Genomic DNA, 21,623 nt, shown 5'->3' on the forward strand with positions numbered 1-21,623 from the left:
ACAGAGCCGGTGTTTCCATTAATTTGCTGTATTGAAATGATCAGGCGTTTTATCAGCCTTACTGAACAAATTGATACACTGAACGAGTTTGAAGGAAAGCATAGGAGAAAAATCACATTGACTGTCAATGTCGACCAGCACTAATGCGATAATCAGGGATTGGGGACTGCCACTGACTTTAAAGCTCAACCACTATGCTCGACTGCCGCATTATATCTTGTTGATTGACCCCAAGCTGAAAGGCTAAGGTCATCGATTCCTATGGTGTTTGTAATCTCACTTCTGCTGCTAAACAAATATTAGACAAAAGTCGAGCTTGCACGATTGGTGAATCAAATATCAAGAGAAATGTTTGAAGGTCAGGATAAGCTTATCGATAAGCTGACCACAGATCCATGTAGCGTGCAGATTGAAGTAAACCTCACAGCAATGATGTCTGCTTTTTGTGACCGCTGCTTGTTTTACAGTATAAATATCCTCCCTTCACCAGGTGAGTGTCTAAACCTTTTCATACGGCAAATCCCAGCTGGTCAGTCCTTGGACCTCCCTAGGAGGCGTAAAAGTACACGTATAGCTGCCCCTCCAATAAGGGCATGACAGTTATCATTTCACTGGGCCCTAACTCTGTAACATATACTTGCCACGGCCGCCTTTCGTACTTCGCGACGTCCCTTCACCAGGCGAGCACAGACTACATGTACAAACATCGTCACTATTCCATTTCATACCTACTTTTACTTCGTTATTAGCTCTTAAAAAGTAGTCGCGAAGTACGAAAGGCGGCTTTGGTAAGTATCTGTCAGGGCCCAGTACGAGAAACAAACAGGAATGTTGCCATTGTTTACGTCAGCAAAACAGAAGATGACGCACAATGTCTTGATCGTAAAACCGTGAAACTTTCAAAGGAGTTACGTATGCAAGGCCGTATGTCAGGCTGGGTTGATAGCTAGTCCGACAACCTTTTATCAAATCAGAAATCGGAAAGATTTATTGGCATCGTCATGAGGTAATTGCATCGGTTATTCAAGTATGATGTAGGAGGGCATAGGTCAAAGGACAAGGAGAATAGAAAAGGTCAAAAAAGAAGCTGTTCATGTCACTTCATGACATCTGCTACGGAGATATACCGTATCATAGAGTACTAAAATTTACCAGTATAAAAGAAAATTTTCATTTTCTTTTGAAATAAAAGAAATAAACAATTTTTTTATCTCGAAAAACTATCAGATCTCTTCAGAGTATTAAAAATTTCTTTCTGGTAGAAAAAGATTCATGCAAAAAAATTGAAATTTTTTGTCTTGGAAAAACCAAAGTTGCCTTGTGAAAATTAAGTTAAACCTTTCCTTCTCTGAAATCAATATTTTAAAAATATTAGGAGTGTGTTCTGAATAAATCACTGCTATTAACATAGCTTTTAAAAGTTTACTCGTCATAAAACACAAAAAGGCCCGTCAGTCTTCAGAAATGTGTTTTTTCAGTATTTAAAATTTACTCTCGTAAAATGCGAAAGGAAATATTACTTTAAATACTAAACATTAATCATTGTAAAGCTTAACTTTTTACAAAACATTAAAAGTTATACTCACAAAAGAATAGAATATTTTTGAGAATTTAAAGTGCTTAACTTGAAAATAAAATTAGGCATAGTATGTTAAAGTTGTACTAAAAAAATCAAAGGGTTTGTATGCCGCAATTAGAGTTGCGTCCACCAGAAATAGAGTTCTGTTCTCGTTATGAGTCGTGCCCATTAAAAGTAAAGTTGTACTGTCAAAATTAAAAAGTTTTGTCAGTGACAAAGATAGTTTTGTCCCTCATAATGACAGTTACATCAAACAAAAATTTAAGTTTGTTTTAGGAAAATAAAATCTCATAAATATTAAAGTTATTGTCTTGAAAAATAAGAGCTTGTATTTGTCAGTGATATAATTCCACTAGCATGTAGGGCCACTATACATCGTTCCATGCCGAGCTCTAGACTAGTAAATCTTCAACAATCGCTGCAGTTTCACCAAACCCTTTCTAAAACTCTCTCTATAGACTACAGCATACTTTTCACATTGCACTGATAATCATGTTACAGGGCTTCACATCAAATGTTTTACGCATCGGGTCACCAAGTCTTCTTATATAAGTACTCGCAATTTGTCCACATCTCGCCGAAATGCATCATGATCTAATGCCCATAAAACAAATAAATCAACCAATCGCACGGTAGGTGTTTATTCTTTCATGTTCGGACCCCCGGAAGACTTTTTTCTAGCTCCGAATTTCTTAGTATCACCATATTTTCACTTTCCTTTCTAAACCTGTTCGATATTTCCCCAGTCCGGAAATATCAAGGCGACACTATGACCGTACCATTTCATTTTTCCATCGTTTATAATGTATTCCAAAGTTTGAAGCTTTTATCTAGCCTCGAAATCTAAATACTTAAACTTTTGCTTGAAACCTTCCCACATTCTCTTTAGACATCGATAAAAAAGTTCGGGGATCACCGTGCAAATTAAATTTACCCATATTGAAATTCAAAATGGCCGCCATGCCTGTGTTACCTCTATTGGAAAAATCAAATTTTCAATGTCGCAAAAATAAGACGGTGAAAACCTTACTTACCCGGGGAGCTACAAAATGAGCTCACACACGTGGCATATCAGAAAAACATTGAAATAATTCTGGAATCTGTTGCGAGGCATGTTCTGCTTTAAAACATAGTGAGAATGGTGAACAAATCGCGTAGAGATGGCAATAAAAGTGCCGACAACGAATATAAGTTTGCAGAATCAAGAAGTTATGATTCTTTGCATCTCGAGATGGTGTGTCATTTGAATACAATGTGTATTACCAATAGAGTAAAGGTAGATTACGTAAGAAAGTAAACCTGAATTGTAATAAATGAGAAATGAAATTTATTCAGACAGCAGAGACGATTATCAGAGAGAATAAATTATAACTCGGCGCTGAGTTCCCGTGCTTGCAAAGCCACAAATCTCAATTCTGCCAGCGTGTTCATCTTCAATCACACAATAGTACGGTCACATGGTGCCTCCGATATCTGAAGAGGACTGGACAACGTACGACTACCGTTCGCAACAGACAGGTTTAAGCTATTCCCAGTAAAATCCAAGGTGACGGTGAAGACAGATGCGACAGCATATTTTCCTCCATTTCAGCTGATCCCTTATATTTCAAGAGACAAAAATGAAAGGAGCGACGCCAGGGGACCCTCCGGACGGTGGATGGGGATGGATGGTTGTCATGGCAGCATTCTTTGGATTCTTAATCGGTGCCGGTAGTCGGCTGTCATTCGGAGTTCTCTTTGTCGCATTCTTGGACGCATTTGGTGAATCAAATGTAGCAACAGGTGAGTGTAGGTCAGAGGTCAGGCAAAACCAGGACATTACAGGCCATTAAATGTGATATTCAAACTTGGGTACTATCGCAACGTGAACATAATGGCGAAAAGCATCAATATCATCGAGTTCAGCGTGGAGTATATCCATTAACCTGACAAGAAAACGAACAAAACGGTTTTTTCTTTGTTTTTTCTTTCTTTTTTACTCGCTTTGTATATTTGAACTAATCTTATACTGATACACAAGGCAAGAAATATTACAGAAACAATTGGAAAGACTTGGAGGGAACAAGCAAAGATATCGTAAAATCTACGTCAAATTTTCGCAAATACTGTGAAGGCCATACAAGCCCTCTTCCAGCTTTCAAGATAAAATACTGCGCACGCAGTTATCTTTTTTTTTCAAAACGTAAATCGTACATAGTATAGATTTTTTCCAAGAGAAACTAAATAGTCAACGACTACTCTGCTTGAAATAATCCATAACAGTTTCTTCTATTATGTTGTCATGACTACTTACAGCTTGGATACATGGCATATTTAGCATTGTCTACGCGTTATCTACAAGCTATGGCGTGGCCTTGTCTAAAAGATTCGGTCACAGGAAAACTGTCATGGCAGCAGGCGTCTTGGCGTCGTCGGGAATCTTTGCAAGTGCTTTCGCGACAAAGTTGCATCACTTGTACATTACCTATGGAATCCTGACGGGTAAGATTGTGTGTATGCCAGATTGCGATCATAGGAATCTGCGAAGGTGTATTTGTTCTCCCAGTGTTTACACTTTACATAACAAAGGATGATAGAACCTGCCTAAGAATACTATATTTTACATCTTAAGGTAAACGCGCCTAGACGCAGAATGTTTTTAACACCAACGCTTGGTCAATTCCGCTGATTTTTGCCATAACTCCATACAAGCCTTTGTAAAATTTGACCCCCCCAAATCATTGTAAAATTGTATATAATTGTCAGTCAACACATCAAACAGTAGAAAAGAAAGCATCGTAAACATGGAGTGTTCAAAAGCTGTTCCCTAGCGTATCTATTGAAATTTATAGTTATTTTCATCTCTCGACGAATTCTTCTTCATCTTACAGCGATCGGACTGGGCCTCACTTATGCGCTATACATTGTAATGGTAAGCGCATATTTTAGCAGGCGTTTCACCATCGCTATTGGCTTAGCCATGGCGGGAACCGGTGCTGGACTGTTTGTGTTCAGTGTCACGACACAGCTGTTAGTAGACCACTATGGTTGGAGAGGATCCTTAATTATTCTATCCGGGATAGCGTCGCACGTGTGTGTAGTTGGCGCCCTCCTGCGACCTGTAAAAGGTGGACATGCATATGAACCACAGAGGGAAGTACAGGAGGAGGCGCTGAGGGTGGGAATCCAATACGACTATTCAGATGCGAACACGTCAGAATTGAACACTGTTAACGTTGAGGTGGATGCATCACGTGACCCGACAGTTGGTGCAAGTGACGCAGTTAATTCAAGATGTAACAGAAAATGCGCACGCCATCTGAAGTCATGTTTGAGCGCAGCGTACGATTTCTCATTATTCAAGAATCCAACGTTCTTGGTGTTGTCGATCATCATTATCGGACAGACCATTGGAATTAAAGGAAGTAGCGTACATCTTGAAAGTGCTATCCTTTTGATATGTAATCAATCAGGCCATACCGCTTTATTTTCTTGTAAAACGCGAGAACATAGAAACTGGAGCCACACAATTTTGTCTTCGAAAAGGGTTATCCCTGGAACGGGAAACAATACGGCGATCGTCCGAGCTCATTGACCATACAGTTCTCTTCTACAATGTCACTTGTTCTTTGTTTGGAAGTTCTGATCTTAGTTACATCAAATACAATGCGTTTGGAGGGATCGATAAAATAGATGGCCGTGATTTAATAGCCGTCTTCTGGATCTGCGCGCTATGTATAGAGAGATGCAATAACTAAGACCAACATCTTCAAACTTTACAGCATGTGAGTTATATTATAAATTTTCATGAGAAATTGTCATTGATATGTCTAGAAAAGATATAGAACATGATCTATAGTCTTATTGGTTTACTTGTATCTTGATACATTACCCTTTAGGTGAAACGTGCACGTGACTTTGGTATATCAAACACAGAAAGTGCGTATGTGCCGGCTGTCATGGGATTGGCGCAGGTGATTGGTCGACCAGCTATCGGGGCTTTAGGTCACGTGACAAAACTTCATCCGTGTGTCATTTATTCTATTTGCATGTTTCTTGGCGGCATTTTTCTGATCCTAAGTATTTACATGAAAAGTTTCACAGGTAAACAGATAATGCCCTTTGCAATGTTTAGTGTACACAAACATACAATTAGACACACAAGACATGTAATGACTGACAGACAGAAAGAAAGACAACTGAATAGAGCGATCGATCGATCGATAGACAGATTTATAGATTTGTAGATAAATATATTAAGCTTACAGATAAAAGACGCAGACTAACATTCACAGACATATATGTATGTATGTATGTATGTATGTATGTATGTATGTATGTATGTATGTATGTATGTATGTATGTATGTATGTATGTATATATGTATGTATGTATGTGCTGAATATTAAGACACACAAAGGCAAGTTTTCTATATATTATTTCAGTATATCATTTGGTCCTCAAAGTAGGAATTAATATGGTGCATTTCTCCACAGAAAATATCGTTGACTATTTTTAGGGTAAAGTTGCAAAAGTTGGCACCATCGTATATTAACATCATGAGAATACTTACGTCAAACCGAATTCGTTTTCACACCAATGACTCGCATGCTGTCTTTTGTCCTAAGCTTTGCTCAAAAAGGAGTCATTCAACATATATTCATTCATTAGTCATCTCTAATACAAACCACAAAAGAGTTATCCTTCCTCGTACTATCGCTAGCGCTGGTTTCTGGTTATTAAATACATTTAATTGTTCTTATTGGCTGTTGTTTCTGTCTTTACACTTAGCTCAAATCGTGCTGATTTCCCTCTTTGGAATAAGTACAGCCGGATACGTTATACACAATTCGATAGTATCGAAGTTTCTTCTCGGAAGTGAAAATATAGGGCATGTTATGTCGTTATTTGTCGTCCAGGAAGGAATGCTATCATTAGTTGTTGGACCATTAGGAGGTAACTTTCTGATTATTATTTTACGAAAACTACATGTTAACAAACACACAGACTGACACTAGCATAAACATCTTATGACGACTGCTTTCCATACAGTGTCAACAAAAGCTTGCCTATGTATGTATGTATGTATGTGTGTGTGTGTGTGTGTATGTATGTATGTATGTATGTATGTATGTATGTATGTATGTATGTATGTATGTATGTATGTATGTATGTATGTATGTATGTATGTATGTATGTATGTATGTATGTATGTATGTATGTATGTATGTATGTATGTATGTATGTATGTATGTATGTATGTATGTATGTATGTATGTATGTATGTATGTATGTATGTATGTATGTATGTATGTATGTATGTATGTATGTATGTATGTATGTACGTACGTACGTACGTACGTACGCACGCACGCACGCACGCACGCATGCATGCATGCATGTATGTATGGATGTATGTATGTAGGCCTATGTATGGGCAGTGGAGCGGAATTCATTGTCGTGCCACATAAACTAGATAGATCAAGGGAAACTTAGACTGGAGATACTGCGATTGCTAAAAAGTAGGGTTAATTCATTGTATGGGAGACTAGATGACCAAGTTTCTTCAAAGTTTACGACCAGTTGCTTACCTTTGCTCACAAATTAAATGATCGTCAAACTATATTTTTCCCTCTGTAGGTTGGATGCGGGACACTTTAAAAACTTACGATGGATATTTCTTGTTAGCAGGAGCTGCCGAAATACTTGCGTCTTTTCTGGGTGCCATGTTGCCAAAAGTGGACCGAGTTGGCAAACACGGTTGCTGTAAAAGAAAGCAAGTACCAAGAGGTTATGAAATGAAGTGAAGATGAGACTGAAGTTTACGTTTGAAACAATTACTACCAAAACTGTTCAGTAAATTACTTTAAAAAAGACTCAATATATAGAATAACCATGTGAGGAGTAGTTGTTAAAATGAAAATAAAAAAGAGAATAGCATAGATATTGAATTTATTTCATTGTATTCATCCCTGATATTCTCAGAAGAACACGCTTGACATTGACGTTTGAGGGAACATACGGAAAATGGAAACTGACGACGAGTTTTGACGGTTACACGAGGAAAATGGAAACCGGCTAAGACTTTCCCTTCCCGATATGTTTAAGCAATACATCACACCCAGCGACGGTATACCACGAGATTTTGACCAGTTTACGACATATATGCACGAGCGATAGCGAGTGCATATATGAAGTGAACTGATCAAAATCGAGTGGTATACCGTTGCTGGGTGTGATTTATTGATATTATATCATAACAGTATATTGAAATTCTGGCGAGGAACGACAAAAACAGATTTTTACTAAAGCTGAGAGCACGGGCGTATGCCAGCCGTGGTATATCGCCAACATACCACGGTTCTTTTCGCGCCTCGACCAATCAGATCACTGTATTTGCGCCATCAATATACCGGTATGATATAATTTAAAATATATCTTGCCGGTGCGAATAAAGTTGGAGCAGATGATTGTTCTGAGATTAACATAAGACAGTGTGTAAAGCACTACGTCAACCAACTTGGATACCGTTGCTGAGAGTCTCCAAGTAAACTTTCCAAAATGTAAGCTTTTTGTTGCAGTGCCTCGAAGCAATAATATAGAACTGCCTGAGCATATGGTGTGTTATGAAACACCTATAAGCTGGTCTCTATTCGGACTATATCGCCCGTTTGTTACCCCTTGTGGCCTTGGGTTACCAGAAACACATCGCCACAACCCTCGTACTACGGCCTAGGGAATAAAGATTTCTGGCAACGTATCACCCTGCGGTATTAAACGGGTCATAGGAGCTTAGTGTGGGTTTTATCGGCAATATTGATGCAGTCGATCTATTTGAGCAAAATGGTTTTGTGATCATGTACTTTATCGATAGTTCATGTGGTTTTAGCTAATAATGATGGCATTGCGGTCATTATTTGTAGCAACGTGGCATTCTGTTCGCAAACACCACTACTATTACGTATACTCGGGAACTATATATCTTCACAAATGTCAAAGGGTGACCCCTGAAACGAGAACACGCTTTGTTTGTCGAAATACGTCACATGTCTCAACCAGACAGAGTGGGTTGTGGATAGCAGCCATAACAAGATTGTTAAAAGAAGCAGAAAGCCACGTTGAAAGAAGAATACTGTTGAAGCCAAAGAACAAACAAAGTATAGTACGTATCATAGCTCCATTCGTACAACGTCCAAATGTCGTTATATTAATGGTAGATCAAGCAGTGAACTTGGTCAGAGAGCGACCGAACACCCAAGCTTCATTCTGTGGTACTACATCCGTACAACTTGCCTTTGAATCGGTGCAAACTCTACAGGTTGCGGCTATGACGAAGGCTGCAGCTGTTTTTTTTCTTCTGGGATCTGAGCAAAGGTATGTACATAGATTCTCAAAAAACGTAGAAAATCGCACTGTTTAAGATTGCGTTTGATGAGAGTAGGTACAGGTGTTGACAGTAGGGAGTTAAGTTTTCCCCTAAACGACGGTCCAAAGGTTGTGATTCTGAAGGGGTGTTGGGGCAAGAATGTTTTATAAGTTGACCTCCAGGTTGTATGTTTTATTTTTTGTATGGCGTTAAAATGTATTTGAAAACCGATATACAACAAACACTTTTTGTATCTAAAGGGTTTCAACACAGTCCCTCTATGGTCACAACAACTGTTTCTGGATCGCAGTATTTCCTGCACCAAGGAGATTACTAATTATCAAGTGGAAGAGTTTCAGAGAAAGGAGAATATAGCAGCGTGTTCTGAACACTTGCACCAAGCCTGAGTTTTGTCACGGGAATGAACAGTTCAGGGAAAACCTCCTTGATTTTCTCAGTTTGGAACACAAAGGACTAATTGCCTATGTTAGTTTATACGATTATCTATAGTATCAATGTTTGAGGAGGAATTTCTTAGCATGTACTTATACTGGAAAAGTCTTTTGGTGTACACACTTACGTTGTTGATGCACCGAGATCGAAAACACAGCATGGCCCCACCAAAGTCAACTTTCAAGAGAAACATCGACAGTTTTACCGTCTGAATAACGTAACTTGTCACGAATTAATCGAATCGATACTCTACGACTAAACACTCGGTCATTCACGGGCATAGATTTTAAAGTTCTTCACACGGACAGTGAGGGCGCTTGATGTCTGACGCTGACTTCAAAAGATATCTGGAGGGTCATCATTGAAGGTATTTTCTCTACTGTAGAGAGGGATTCAGAAAAACCCGGGGAACCTTTACGGACAGCCACTAAGAGAATAACATAATTCTAAAACACACAAGGTATCGATACACTCACCTGAGTCAGCTCACAGCTGTATACGCGCCGAAACCGCGACTATAGCCAACCATACAGCTTGCTATAATACTTGCTACATTCTGTCTGGTGATGCTGTTGTGGCGTCGCATTACGCGTTATCAGTTCGAATTTGGGTTTTAGTTCAGACAAAATTGGGTTAGATTTGCAACATAATAATTTTTTTTTCAAAAAGAATTCTTGAGAGGTACCCAAAATATAATATTAAAAGTTTACCGAAATCCACCTAAGGGAAATGTGTCAAATTTGCATAAATCAAATATGGCAGCAAGCAGTCCAACATACATATTTGGTAAATATATGACATGTTTAAAATTGTTGTGACAGGTTTAAAAGTCGAAAATTATTGATTACTTTTGGAGCCGTTGTGTGTTATGTTGCACTTTGATAATTTGCATAATCTATTATGGCTGCCGGCAATTCGATAAAATGTCATGTACAGCAATAGGTGTTTGAATGAACACCAGATGTTTGAATGAATTTCAAACCATTGGTATTATCCGATTTCTGTTTTTGTGAGTTTGTGTCACCTTATTGATAAGGATCTTATGAATCTGACCTTGTTTGCAACATTGTTAAGTTTTAATTTTTGTATAATGGGCATTTTGTTACTGTGGTCATGCTATATTGTTGGGTTTCTTGTTTCTACGTTTTTGTTAGTTTTGTTGTGTTTGTTGTATTTTTGATGTTACGTGTGATGACTTCTTGCCTATCATCTAGGTGGGTGCACTGAAGATGCACTCGTTCATAATTACTTGTGGGGTTCAATCTTAGCTAAATACTAAATACATTGTATATGCCTTTTTAAACGACACATGACAGATTACATGTTTTGTCACTGTACAGTATAAACACCTGTAAAAATTACGAATAATGCCGTACACAACTGATATCCCAATGTTACATTCAGAAAGAAAAAATATAATATACATGACTAACAAACATTAACAGTTGTCATATATAAAAAAATCACACTGTAATTAGAATCGCGTGTGAAAGTGTGAATTATCTTGGCGTTACTTTGTCATCTCTTAAGGATGTACCAAATTAATACCAATGTACATATTTTGAATAGAATTAATGCATGCAGAAAGGCATTTTATGGTTTTCAAGGTGCTGGCTTCCATAATGGTAATAGTAAATACTATATGCTTGCCTATGTATAGAATATTGCCATTCGGCCAGTTCTGACGTACGGTATTAACTGTGTACATGTTTCCAAATCTTCTCTGAGTGAGATTGAAAGGACTCAAGCTAAGTTGCTCAAAGCTAGTTTTGGTATTCACAAATTTTGTAGAAGCACTCAGTTCCTGAAAGCGCTCAATGTTATGACTATTGAAAAATCATTAGAGATAAGTTCTCTTGAACTACTGAAATCAATCTTCGCTGACAATTCACGTGCTCTTTGTTTTTATTTGCATCTTTTGAACATGAATTTTTGTGGTAATCTGAACGGTCACACGGATTTACTCTAACGTGTTAATAAGATTTGTGAAAAACATAATGTTTCTTTCTTTCGATACATCTTTGATAAACATTATTCAATTTCTGTTTTAAAAAGTATGAAGACTTTTCCTACACCGGATGAATTAACGAACAGTGTACATGTACATATCTTGCATGAACGTATAGACAGAGAAGGTTTTCATCGTTAGAAAAAATCGTTTTATGACTTTTATTATTTCAACACCAATGGTTTGAATGAACATTCGTGTGATATTTAACGTTCGATATGTAAGACCTAAATAGCAGGTCAAAGAAACGATTTTCTCTACATTTCTTTGATTTATATGTAAAAACCTTGATGACCTGAATATGCCGCGGATTGCTTATATTCAATGTCCAAGAATAATGTACGTTTAGGCATTTCGAAACATTTGGCAAATTTATAGTCAATGAGTCGGCGAGTCTAGAAAAACTATTATATAAAAATGAATCTGTCACGATTAGTCTTACATGTAAAAGCTGTATATCATCTGATCATGCTCGTTCTAAATTTGCACATTCTCGATGAACGACGTGTTCGAATAGATTAATATAAATTATTACATTTGCATTCGCGATAAACTGACCTGCAAAAGAAAAAAATATGACTTGTGTTTGTATTTGTATGTTCTTTTAAGTGTCATATTTTTATGTATTGATATAAAATGTTATCTTTTAGTCATGAAAAGTAATCTGCACACATAAGATGAAAGAAGAGAGGTCACTGGATCCTCCGGAGGGAGGATGGGGATGGGTCGTTGTCATGGCAGCATTCACCGGATTTCTAATCAGTGCTGGTACCTGGTATTCATTCGGTGTACTCTATGTCGCATTTTTAGATGCGTCTGGTGGATCAAACACAGCAGCAGGTTAGTTTGATCGTTCTTGACCCTAATCAATGTCATAATGAAACGTGACGAGTAACAGATAAGACTATAAATAAAGGTATAAGCTCCCACTTTTGTCTCAAAGCTTGCGAAACTATTGTTTCCGTGACACCCAGTAGGGGTTTAAAAATAAACGCCTTTCATCTTAATACTCTGATATTTATAATAGTGAGACAATAAATTAAAAAAAATCTTTGTGATAAATGGGTTTAGTTTAGTTTTGAGTGAATGTAATGAGATATTCTGATGCAGAAATTATACTTGTGTGGTTCTCATCACTTATTTCCTGTTAACTATGGAATAATCTGTATGTACAACTATTTTTGGCCCTTTTTATTTTCTTTCACATAAATGGGATATGGCGAAAACCTTTGAAGGGACGTCTCAGTATTTTAGTTGAAATATACGTCACTGTTGCTTTTAAGATTTGCAGCATGGATTTATGGAATATTCAGCATTTTGTTTGCGTTATCCTCAACCTTTGGTGTAGCCTTGTCAAGAAGATTCGATCATAGGAAAACTGTTATGGCAGCAGGCATTTTGGCATCAACTGGAATTTTCGCGAGTGCATTTACAACGAAATTACATCACTTGTACATCACCTACGGAAGCATGACAGGTAAGGTCGCATGACCTTCGTAGTCGAAAATTAGCATGACTTTGAAGAACAGCTGAGGATATCTCGAGGGAAAGTGCTTAGCCTGTGCATGAAGCACACTTACATGTACTTAACCCTTTGAGTGCTGTATTTTTTCCCACCAAAATTTTAGTGCAACATTTAACCAATTTTTATGCACTTTTCTGTAATTTTTCTGATAATTTTGGACCACATAATATTTCATCAGCCACAGTTTTTTATCAAAAGTTTGGCAAAAATCTGACAAAAATTGACTGACTTATATTTTATAAGGGTGAAAAAATGACTTTGACGCTCAAAGAGTTAATTTGAAACTATACAAATGTAACTAATATTGCTTGCACACTCCGCTTTAAGGTACCCGCATTACTAGCAACTACGTTTCCGGCACACTAACCATTTTTCTGACAAAGTGCGAGCGAAATTTGCATTTGCGATGTCTGCAGCCATAAAAACATATTGCGATGTTATCGTTGCTGTAAAATTTAGAAGGTTGGATTCTAGGGGAAATTGCATCTCTTTTGTTTGCGAGAAATCATATTGTATGGAGAACTAGACAAGATCAGAGCTTTCAAACCAGAAGGCGGATCGCCAAACACATCCATTTCACTGCGATTGTGATTGTCGGTGTGACGTCAGATTTCAGCGATGTGTACATCATTCTTATGTCGAAATCGCCCCATTAAGTTCATCAAATAAATTATTTGAGGGTTGCACATGTATGCATGCGTGCACGTATGCATGCATATGCAATACAATACAATACAATACAATACAATACAATACAATACAATACATACATACATACATACATACATACATACATACATACATACATACATACATACATACATACATACATACATACATACACACACATACATACTTTCCTACGTACGTACGTACATACCTACATACATACATACGTACGTACACGTACGTACGTACGTACGTACGTACGTACGTACATACATACATACACACACACACACACATACATACATACTACATACATACATACATACATACATACATACATACGTACGTACATACATACATACATACATACATACATACATACATACATACATACATACATACATACATACATACATACATTGTTCGATGTATAATTGTAATTCGTGAGAAAACTCAAAATGACTCAGACTGAAAAAAATGGTGTGTACATGCGTAGACTGTCATTCTTTCCATGTCCAAGTTTTGTCATTTAAAATAGCAAAGACATAAGGATAAAAATGTCGTGATGAGAGGATATTTACCCTAAAAAAATTGCCGCCATTCCGAATAAATTTATGTTTTTATAACACAGGAATCGGATTAGGCCTGACATACGTGGTACAAATTGAAATAGTAAGTTTGTACTTTAATAGACGTTTCAAAGTTGCGATTGGATTAGCCATGGCGGGAGCCGGTGCTAGGCAGTTGTTTTTCAGCATCGTGACCAAGACACTGGTCGACCGCTATGGTTGGAGAGGGGCCTTGATTATTTTCTCCGGGATAGCGTCAAACGTGTGTAGTTGGCGCCCTCCTGCGACCTTTAAAAGTTGAGCATAATGATAACCAGCACAGCCATGGGAGAGAGGAGTTCCTAACGGAAGGCATGACAGAAGAGTTCGGTAACAGGGATGTTAACGCAGATGAAACTACGACACCACTGAAAACCTGTGAGCTCGATGGCTCATCTCGAGCTCAAGAGCGAAGCAGGAAAAGATACGCCATCAATTCAAGGCCTAAGGGAGCATGCTGTCGCTACTTAAAGTCGTTATTTATGTCGGTGTTTGATTTATCATTGTTCATAGAACCAACCTTTGTTGTGTTTGTATTAATTGTTATTGGACAGACCTGTGGAGTTGTTGCATGTAACGTACATATTGTAAGTAACGTTGTCTTCTTGATATTGTACCTGAAGAAACACAGTATCCTTGACCTTGGTATTATCTGAAAGCAGAGACTCAAAAGGTCTGAAATGCTGTGCCCGGAGTGGTTCATCGATAAGCATTCACGAAACTCTTCATCAGTGAATCAATTTAGAACATCGTGGTCTTCCAATTTTTGTAGGCTAGGTTTATTGTGTAATACGTAATTGTTCTCCCATTGATAAAGAACTCCAGAGTTTTAGGAAAATTCTAACTAAAAAGTCGCTCTCAAAACGATAAGAGGGAGAAACAACCTTTCAAGCAACGTTATAGTCGCACCCAATTTGATACGTGGGGAAAACAACCTTTCAACATTGTAAATTTAACGTTGCACTCTTGTTCTGTCTGCCATGTTACAAATAGTATTTTGAAATATACATCACATGATAAGAGACAGAAACCAGTAAGGGTCTTTTGGTTTCATCCATAGGTGAAACGAGCACGTGACTTTGGTATATCCAACACCCTAAGTGCGTACGTACCGGCTGTCATGGGACTAGCGCAGTTAATTGGACGACCAGTTGATGGTGTCATTGGTCAAGTATCAAAACTCCACCCGTGTATCATATATGCTCTTTGTATGTTTGTCGTTGATATTTCCTAAATCTTCAGCATATACATGAGGAGCTTCACAGGTAAGAAGTAAAAGAAAGATTAGTGCTGTATATTTCCACCAAACGTACATGTGTATGATGCTAAAGTGCAAAATAAAAATACTTCAACTATCAGACAATTACGTATGATACCTTTGCAGTTTCTGAAGCGAACGAAAATACAAGTGACGTAATGACCGTGCCACCATGAGTCGAAGACGAGTAGTAACACGGCCAATTTCATAGAACCAAACAATGTTCTAATATGAACCAATGGTTGATTTTAAAATTTGGGTTACTAGGAATAATTGCATAATGATTTGCCTAATGGGGCATAGTTTGCTCGGGTTTCATTTGGGGGTTAAAGGTAAAAAGTTGCTCTGGCGGTAGCCGTCTGATAGGTTTCAAATTTGTTTATTATATTCCATAGGATAAGTTAATGGCAGCAATGTCAATTTTTTCCAAATAGTGATTTAAATTGCAGATGCCATTTTTGGTCAAAGCATCTTCTTTTCAACGTGCTTTTAACTGGCAACTTTGCACATCAGGTTATAAGTGGCAAGGGATGGCCTCACTAAGATTTGACTAAAAATGATAGACATTTTTAGTCATATTTTTCTTTTTATGTTTTGGAAACAACTTCGATGAAACCGACGCAATACCTTTCAAATTTACATAGAAAACTTGCATCGGTTCAGATTAAATGTCAATTCTCTCGGGCCAAGTTATCTATTTAACTTTGGCTTAAAAACCACTCTTATTGTTCGTCTTGTACAGTTTAGATTCCTTTAGGAAAATGCTAATCTTTTCTACTATCTTAATGCGTTTTCTATCATTTTTACCAACCAAAAAATCTTCAGACATGTCACATCGATAACGACAGCACATATGATTTTAGTGGACACAAAAAGTTGAATACGAACTAAAGTATTATTCTTCAGGGAAGCCTCTAGCTATAAACCGTGGCCCTATCTCATTGTAGTGTTTTTGTTCAAGAAGACTAAAACCTTTGCCACAATATGCCGAAATATGATGATTTATCACATTTGCTAAAGACAGAAAACATGTTAAGTACAATGATTTCATCATGCATGTACCGATAATCAAAGAATATAGATAAGAAGAAGTTTCGGATCAATAAGTAAACCTTAGATCAGCATCAGATTGTAATGTTAAGCGGAAATATTAATGTCGTCTTTGTTACACAAGTTATTACCTAGAACAATGTTGTAAATTTCTCTTCTAGCGACACTTCTGCTCGTCATAATGAATCAACCCTAATCTTAACCAGTTTCTGTGTTTCTTCTTATTAAGTAAAACAGTCATTGTCCACTATTCTTCACTCTCGCCTAACGTTTGACACGCCTTTTCCCAAGTACCATTTCATTGTTCTTAGACACTGTTGTTTCCTTCTTGACACATAGCACAAATAACCTTCATTGCCACATTTGGTATATCTACTGGCGGATATATAATACATAACTCGATAGTGGTGAAGCTTCTTCTGGGACATGAAAAACTAGGACATGCCGTGTCTCTTTTAAACATCGTTATAGGAACGTGGTCCCTAGTTTTCGGTCCGTTTGAAGGTAAAATTCATAAATTTTAATATGATGTTTATTGTGATATTTAATACGCTGATACCACTATTTCAACGATATTAACAAGTTGCAGGAGTTCTCACGACTGACATTTGGGGTTCATTTTTAAATACTTTTTCTTGATATCAAATGTTTGATGTTAAACGTTGCCTGGAACCGGAAAGTGAAACTTCAAAGAGTTTTTACGTCTTACCCGACACAAACGCGGCCCAAGGACACCAGCTGCGTTCACAATGAATGGTTAAGGGGTCGGAGAAATTTATGTGACTCGAAAATATTCGGGGCGAAGGAGGAAGAACTTGAAAATTTTTGAGAAGTTAGGAGAGGTATATCAAAACATCTCTATCCCTTTCATATAGGACACAGTGTATTTTCTCGTACCCATATGAGATCTTCATTTGAATTGTAAATCATGTCATTGAGTACTCAGCAAGAGCAGCTATGATAGAAAGAGACACAAAATAAGAACCACTTGTCCAAACACGCGTTCAATTCGAAGGCATTTCAATATATGTATACGTAGGTACATGTATGTAGGTACGTATGTACGTAAGATGGATGGATGGACGGACGGACGGATGTGTGGACTAATCTTTCTTGCCATGCATGTGTGCATGCTCTTTCGCATGCCTTCATGAGTGGATGCGTTAATGTTATTTCCAATTTACTTAAAATGAACATACATGTCAGATTTATGTCCGTTATCCAAATAGTTCAGGCAATTTTGCATGGCAATTTATCTTATCATTATCTTATTCTTCCGCAACAGGTTGGATGTGCGACACTTAAAAGTTTACGATGGATATTTTTGGTTAGCAGGAGCAGCTGAAATACTTGCATCTATTCTATGTGCTATTTTACCAATAGTGAACAGAGTTGGTAAAAGAGGATGTTGTAAGAGAAAGCAAGAATCACAAGAATCTGGTACAGACAGGAAGATGGTGTCCAAGCACACAAGCAATACAATTACTGATGATAACACAGCTGTATAGTAGAAGAATTGCACTTTGAGAATGATGAATTTGCAATATTTTAAAAAGAGCAATAAATCATCTGATATGAGATATATATCCGGCATGTTTCCTTTTTATCTTCGATATGGCTGTGAGAACATATTGACGTTTTATCCACGGCTTTCGCAAAGGACAACCTGGGAAACTGAAAACTTGGGAAAAGTTCCCACCTGCATGAAATGAAAAACAAAGTTACTTACAATAGTAATTGAGAAATATGGAGACGCTTAACTTGATTCGGTGGATTGTTTGGAGAGATTGAATAGAATGTCAAAATGCTTGTTGGAGTGAGTATCTGGGTTGGTCAATGCTGCAGGAGGATAATGAAGAGTCAAGCATGAAATGTTTGGGGAAAGAGAAGTCAATACAATGCGTCTTTTGATTTTTATTTGGGCAGTGAGTCAAAGCAGAAAGTCATGTGCAATGCATGAAGATCGTTAGGTAATAATAGTACTCTTTTATACTCCGGCCAAGCAATACAGGGACTTGATCCCGGTGATCAAGTCCCTGGCCTTTAAAGATATTGTATGGTGATGGATTGCCGGAAGTTGCCCGGTTAAGGTGGAGGTGCATGTTGCCAACACAGTATTTTTCAAAGCAAAATTTCTCATCTAAGATGACAAGAAAAACCCCTCGTACTATATATTTTCAAAAATCAGAGATTCTAAAGTTTAGTATGGAAGCAATACTTTACTCAAAGGATGAAAGGGATGTATATTTGGGTTTAAAAACCTCAATTTTGGTATTAATCATAAAATTTATTTTAAGACAAAATTTGAAATTTGTTTCTGAAATGTCATTTATAACTTGAAAGAAGAGTATACGTAGAAAAAACCGAATAATTTATTCTGCATCATTTATCCTCTTTTTAAAATGGCATGGGTTGAAACACTGACTCTCACAAAAAGCGAGTTAAAACACGATTAGCGAAATTAAAATGCCTCTTTTTCAAAATGTAAGAACTTTATTCCAAACAAACTATGGTTATTTTGTTATACAGCATTTAAAATACATAATGTGAAAATTTCAGAAACTTTGACCCAGCCAGAGTGGAGTTCAATTCTTTGGAAATCATGACATTGGGAGAAAAGAAAAGCCAGGAAATCGGGTGGTTTGCATACATTTGCATAAATTAAAATTTCTTTATCACGCAACTTACAACTGCTTGACAAGTGAAAAGGTGGGCCCTACCAATACTTTAATCTTTGGTGAACAAATTAATTGAAATTGAATGAATATTTGCAAAAACGTTATTTTCGAGCAAAATATGCTTTGTTGGGTGCAGCGCCCCCATTCAGTAAATTCCATTTTTAGTTGCGACATCCTCATGCTTTTTATTTCTATGTATAGTAGAGAATGGCTACATATGTTAGGTTGAGTTTTTTCAAACAGTTCCATGCTTAATAAAGAGTTTACACTAAGTGCAGTCCTTAACATCCACATTGCTGAGAGGACACCGTGACATGTTATAAAACCAGTTAGCCAAGGCAGAACCAATAATTTGAAGAAAGTTCTTTCATACAGATGATGCGATTTTTGTAACCATAAAAAATAACAGTTTTATAACTCAAGAGAAGGTATTTTAAAAATGACGTCATTTGGCGCACGACTACTATGGCGACCGGTGGAAAAATCGTCAGTTTTCGGTGATGTGGAAGACTTAAAAGTAAATTAGGGCTACTACAGACTGAAAAAGGGAGTCATGTAGGGGTCTCCGCCAACTCTAACCCAAACCACTGGGTTGAAAATTTGAAAATTTTTGAAATGCCGAAAATTTTCTTCATTTGAATTGTAAATCATGTTATTGATTACTCAGCAAGAGCCGCTATGATAGTAAGAGACAAAAAATGACAACCACTTGTCCAACTTGTCCATGCATACATGCATGCATGCATACATACATACATACATACATACATACATACATACATACATACATACATACATACATACATACATACATACATACATACATACATATATACATACATACATACATACATACATACATACATACATACATACATACATACATACATACATACATACATACATACATACATACATATACATACATACACGTAAGTACGTTCTCGGTAACTGTCTCCATTTTTTATTATAGAAACCTCAAATGGGAGTCATTATTCATTAAAAAATTCCCGCACCCCATCTCTTCGAAGAATTAAATTTCATAAAGTCATGAAAAAATGGGGAAATTCAATGTCATCATTCCGACTCCTACCAAAATTCAATTTCCTAACACTTATTGTATACATTATCAACATCATGCACCCCGCGAGAAATAAGCAACTCAAATCGAATTGATGGTAGAATCGTATACGTAGATTGTTTGTAATCAGAAAATGAGCTCATGAAAAAAATAAAGACTTCGACGCCATTTAAATGTACTATATGTAGCCATGTAAGTGTAACATTTTTGTGCTAGTACTTTATGACGAGAGAAAGATTGACCTAAATAGCGATTTAAAATAATCCGTTAGAGGTTCTCAGCTTCGAACCTAGAATCACTAAATATATGCCTTCCGTTACCTTATAATAATGGTATTGTATCCACTCTTCATAGTAAAGTAGTATTCATTCTATACACGCTATATAAGGCAAAAACCTGTTTCTGGTCATCACGTCTGCGCTCATGTATTTTTTTTAAGGTTACACACTCACAGTATAGCTATCATTGATATACCTGTTTTGCCGGTCCAAAATGCTAAAAAGTATTATGCAGCCAGTGATAAAAGAATAATTGTTGGCATCAATAGTGCAAAACCAGCATTGTTAAGAATAGAAAAAAGGAAAGAAAAAAAGAAAAATAAATTAAAGCTGCAAGCAGCATTGTCGGGCCCAAGCACTTGCAAACACTGGCAAAAGGTACCAGAATGAAAATGATTACACTCCAATGATAACACGCGATGATAACTCTCCAATGCTGATGGCTACTACAAACAATGATATTAAAAGTGTGTCGCACTTTTGGTATTTTGTCTAAAACATTTCCGACCATAATTATTCGAATGTATTATTTATTGCATTTACAGGCATATTGATGATGAAAGGTAGTGTTGGCCTGTTGGATATTGTGGCAAAAATTTATATTTTTCCGAAATTTATACCTGTGTACCAAAATCAGACATCTAGCGTATTGGCTAGCCCAGAATTAGACATGCACATAATTGATGAGGCACAGGATGTATCACCGCAAGGTCTCTCATCACACCAAATATGAAGGGTGTAGTAATTTTGTCTACTGAGTTATGGAGATATATGTCTATTTGAGGTGAAAGGTCATTTACGTCATGTCATATTTTGTCAATATACCACTGTTATCGCTATGTACCAAAAATCAGACCCCGATCTCAATTGGCTAGCCTGGAATTAGCTATGCACATATTTAATGAGGTACAGCATATGCTGCCATAAGGTCTCCAATCAAACCAAATATAAAGGGTGTAGCACTTGTGGTTACTGTGTTATGGACATATATGTATATTTGAGGTCAAAGGTCATTGGGGTCATGTGACATTTTGTTAAAAAATTGTATTCAATAGTTCTCCCGATGTTTAAAAAATCAGACCTCTATCTCT

At 37.0% G+C, this 21,623-nt stretch overlaps 2 protein-coding genes across 5 annotated transcripts; both read left to right on the forward strand.

Moving 5' to 3' along the window:
• The first annotated feature begins 238 nt into the window (after nt 1–238).
• LOC139115934 (monocarboxylate transporter 12-like) lies at nt 239–7,498 on the forward strand. 4 transcript variants are annotated; one of them, XM_070678371.1, is made up of 7 exons: nt 241–490; nt 3,171–3,361; nt 3,875–4,060; nt 4,450–4,983; nt 5,458–5,662; nt 6,350–6,514; nt 7,199–7,498. In XM_070678371.1, exons 2-5 carry the CDS (start codon nt 3,199–3,201, stop codon nt 5,472–5,474), a joined length of 900 nt encoding a protein of 299 aa, XP_070534472.1. In that variant the 5' UTR covers nt 241–490; nt 3,171–3,198; the 3' UTR covers nt 5,475–5,662; nt 6,350–6,514; nt 7,199–7,498. The 4 variants fall into 4 exon arrangements, with proteins under 4 accessions (XP_070534469.1, XP_070534472.1, XP_070534471.1 ...); XM_070678370.1 differs by having other exon boundaries at nt 321–490; nt 4,450–5,343; XM_070678368.1 differs by having other exon boundaries at nt 239–490; nt 4,450–5,662.
• Nucleotides 7,499–8,800: 1,302 nt separating this feature from the next.
• Nucleotides 8,801–18,801, forward strand: LOC139115936 (monocarboxylate transporter 13-like). The gene is made up of 6 exons (XM_070678372.1): nt 8,801–8,932; nt 12,036–12,225; nt 12,677–12,862; nt 15,248–15,452; nt 16,835–16,999; nt 17,781–18,801. Exons 2-4 carry the CDS (start codon nt 12,063–12,065, stop codon nt 15,262–15,264), a joined length of 366 nt encoding a protein of 121 aa, XP_070534473.1. The 5' UTR covers nt 8,801–8,932; nt 12,036–12,062; the 3' UTR covers nt 15,265–15,452; nt 16,835–16,999; nt 17,781–18,801.
• Nucleotides 18,802–21,623: the final 2,822 nt, after the last annotated feature.

This window comes from Ptychodera flava, chromosome 17, assembly GCF_041260155.1.
Source record: "Ptychodera flava strain L36383 chromosome 17, AS_Pfla_20210202, whole genome shotgun sequence".
Lineage (NCBI taxonomy): Eukaryota > Metazoa > Hemichordata > Enteropneusta > Ptychoderidae > Ptychodera > Ptychodera flava.

Bases quoted from the DNA above. Each gene is read 5' to 3' on its own strand.
- LOC139115934 (XM_070678368.1), top strand. From the start codon at position 3,199: ATGAAAGGAGCGACGCCAGGGGACCCTCCGGACGGTGGATGGGGATGG. The intron at 3,362-3,874 runs GTGAGTGTAGGT...GACTACTTACAG, and splicing joins TGAATCAAATGTAGCAACAG to CTTGGATACATGGCATATTT. The intron at 4,061-4,449 runs GTAAGATTGTGT...TTCATCTTACAG, and splicing joins TACCTATGGAATCCTGACGG to CGATCGGACTGGGCCTCACT.
- LOC139115936 (XM_070678372.1), top strand. From the start codon at position 12,063: ATGAAAGAAGAGAGGTCACTGGATCCTCCGGAGGGAGGATGGGGATGG. The intron at 12,226-12,676 runs GTTAGTTTGATC...TAAGATTTGCAG, and splicing joins TGGATCAAACACAGCAGCAG to CATGGATTTATGGAATATTC.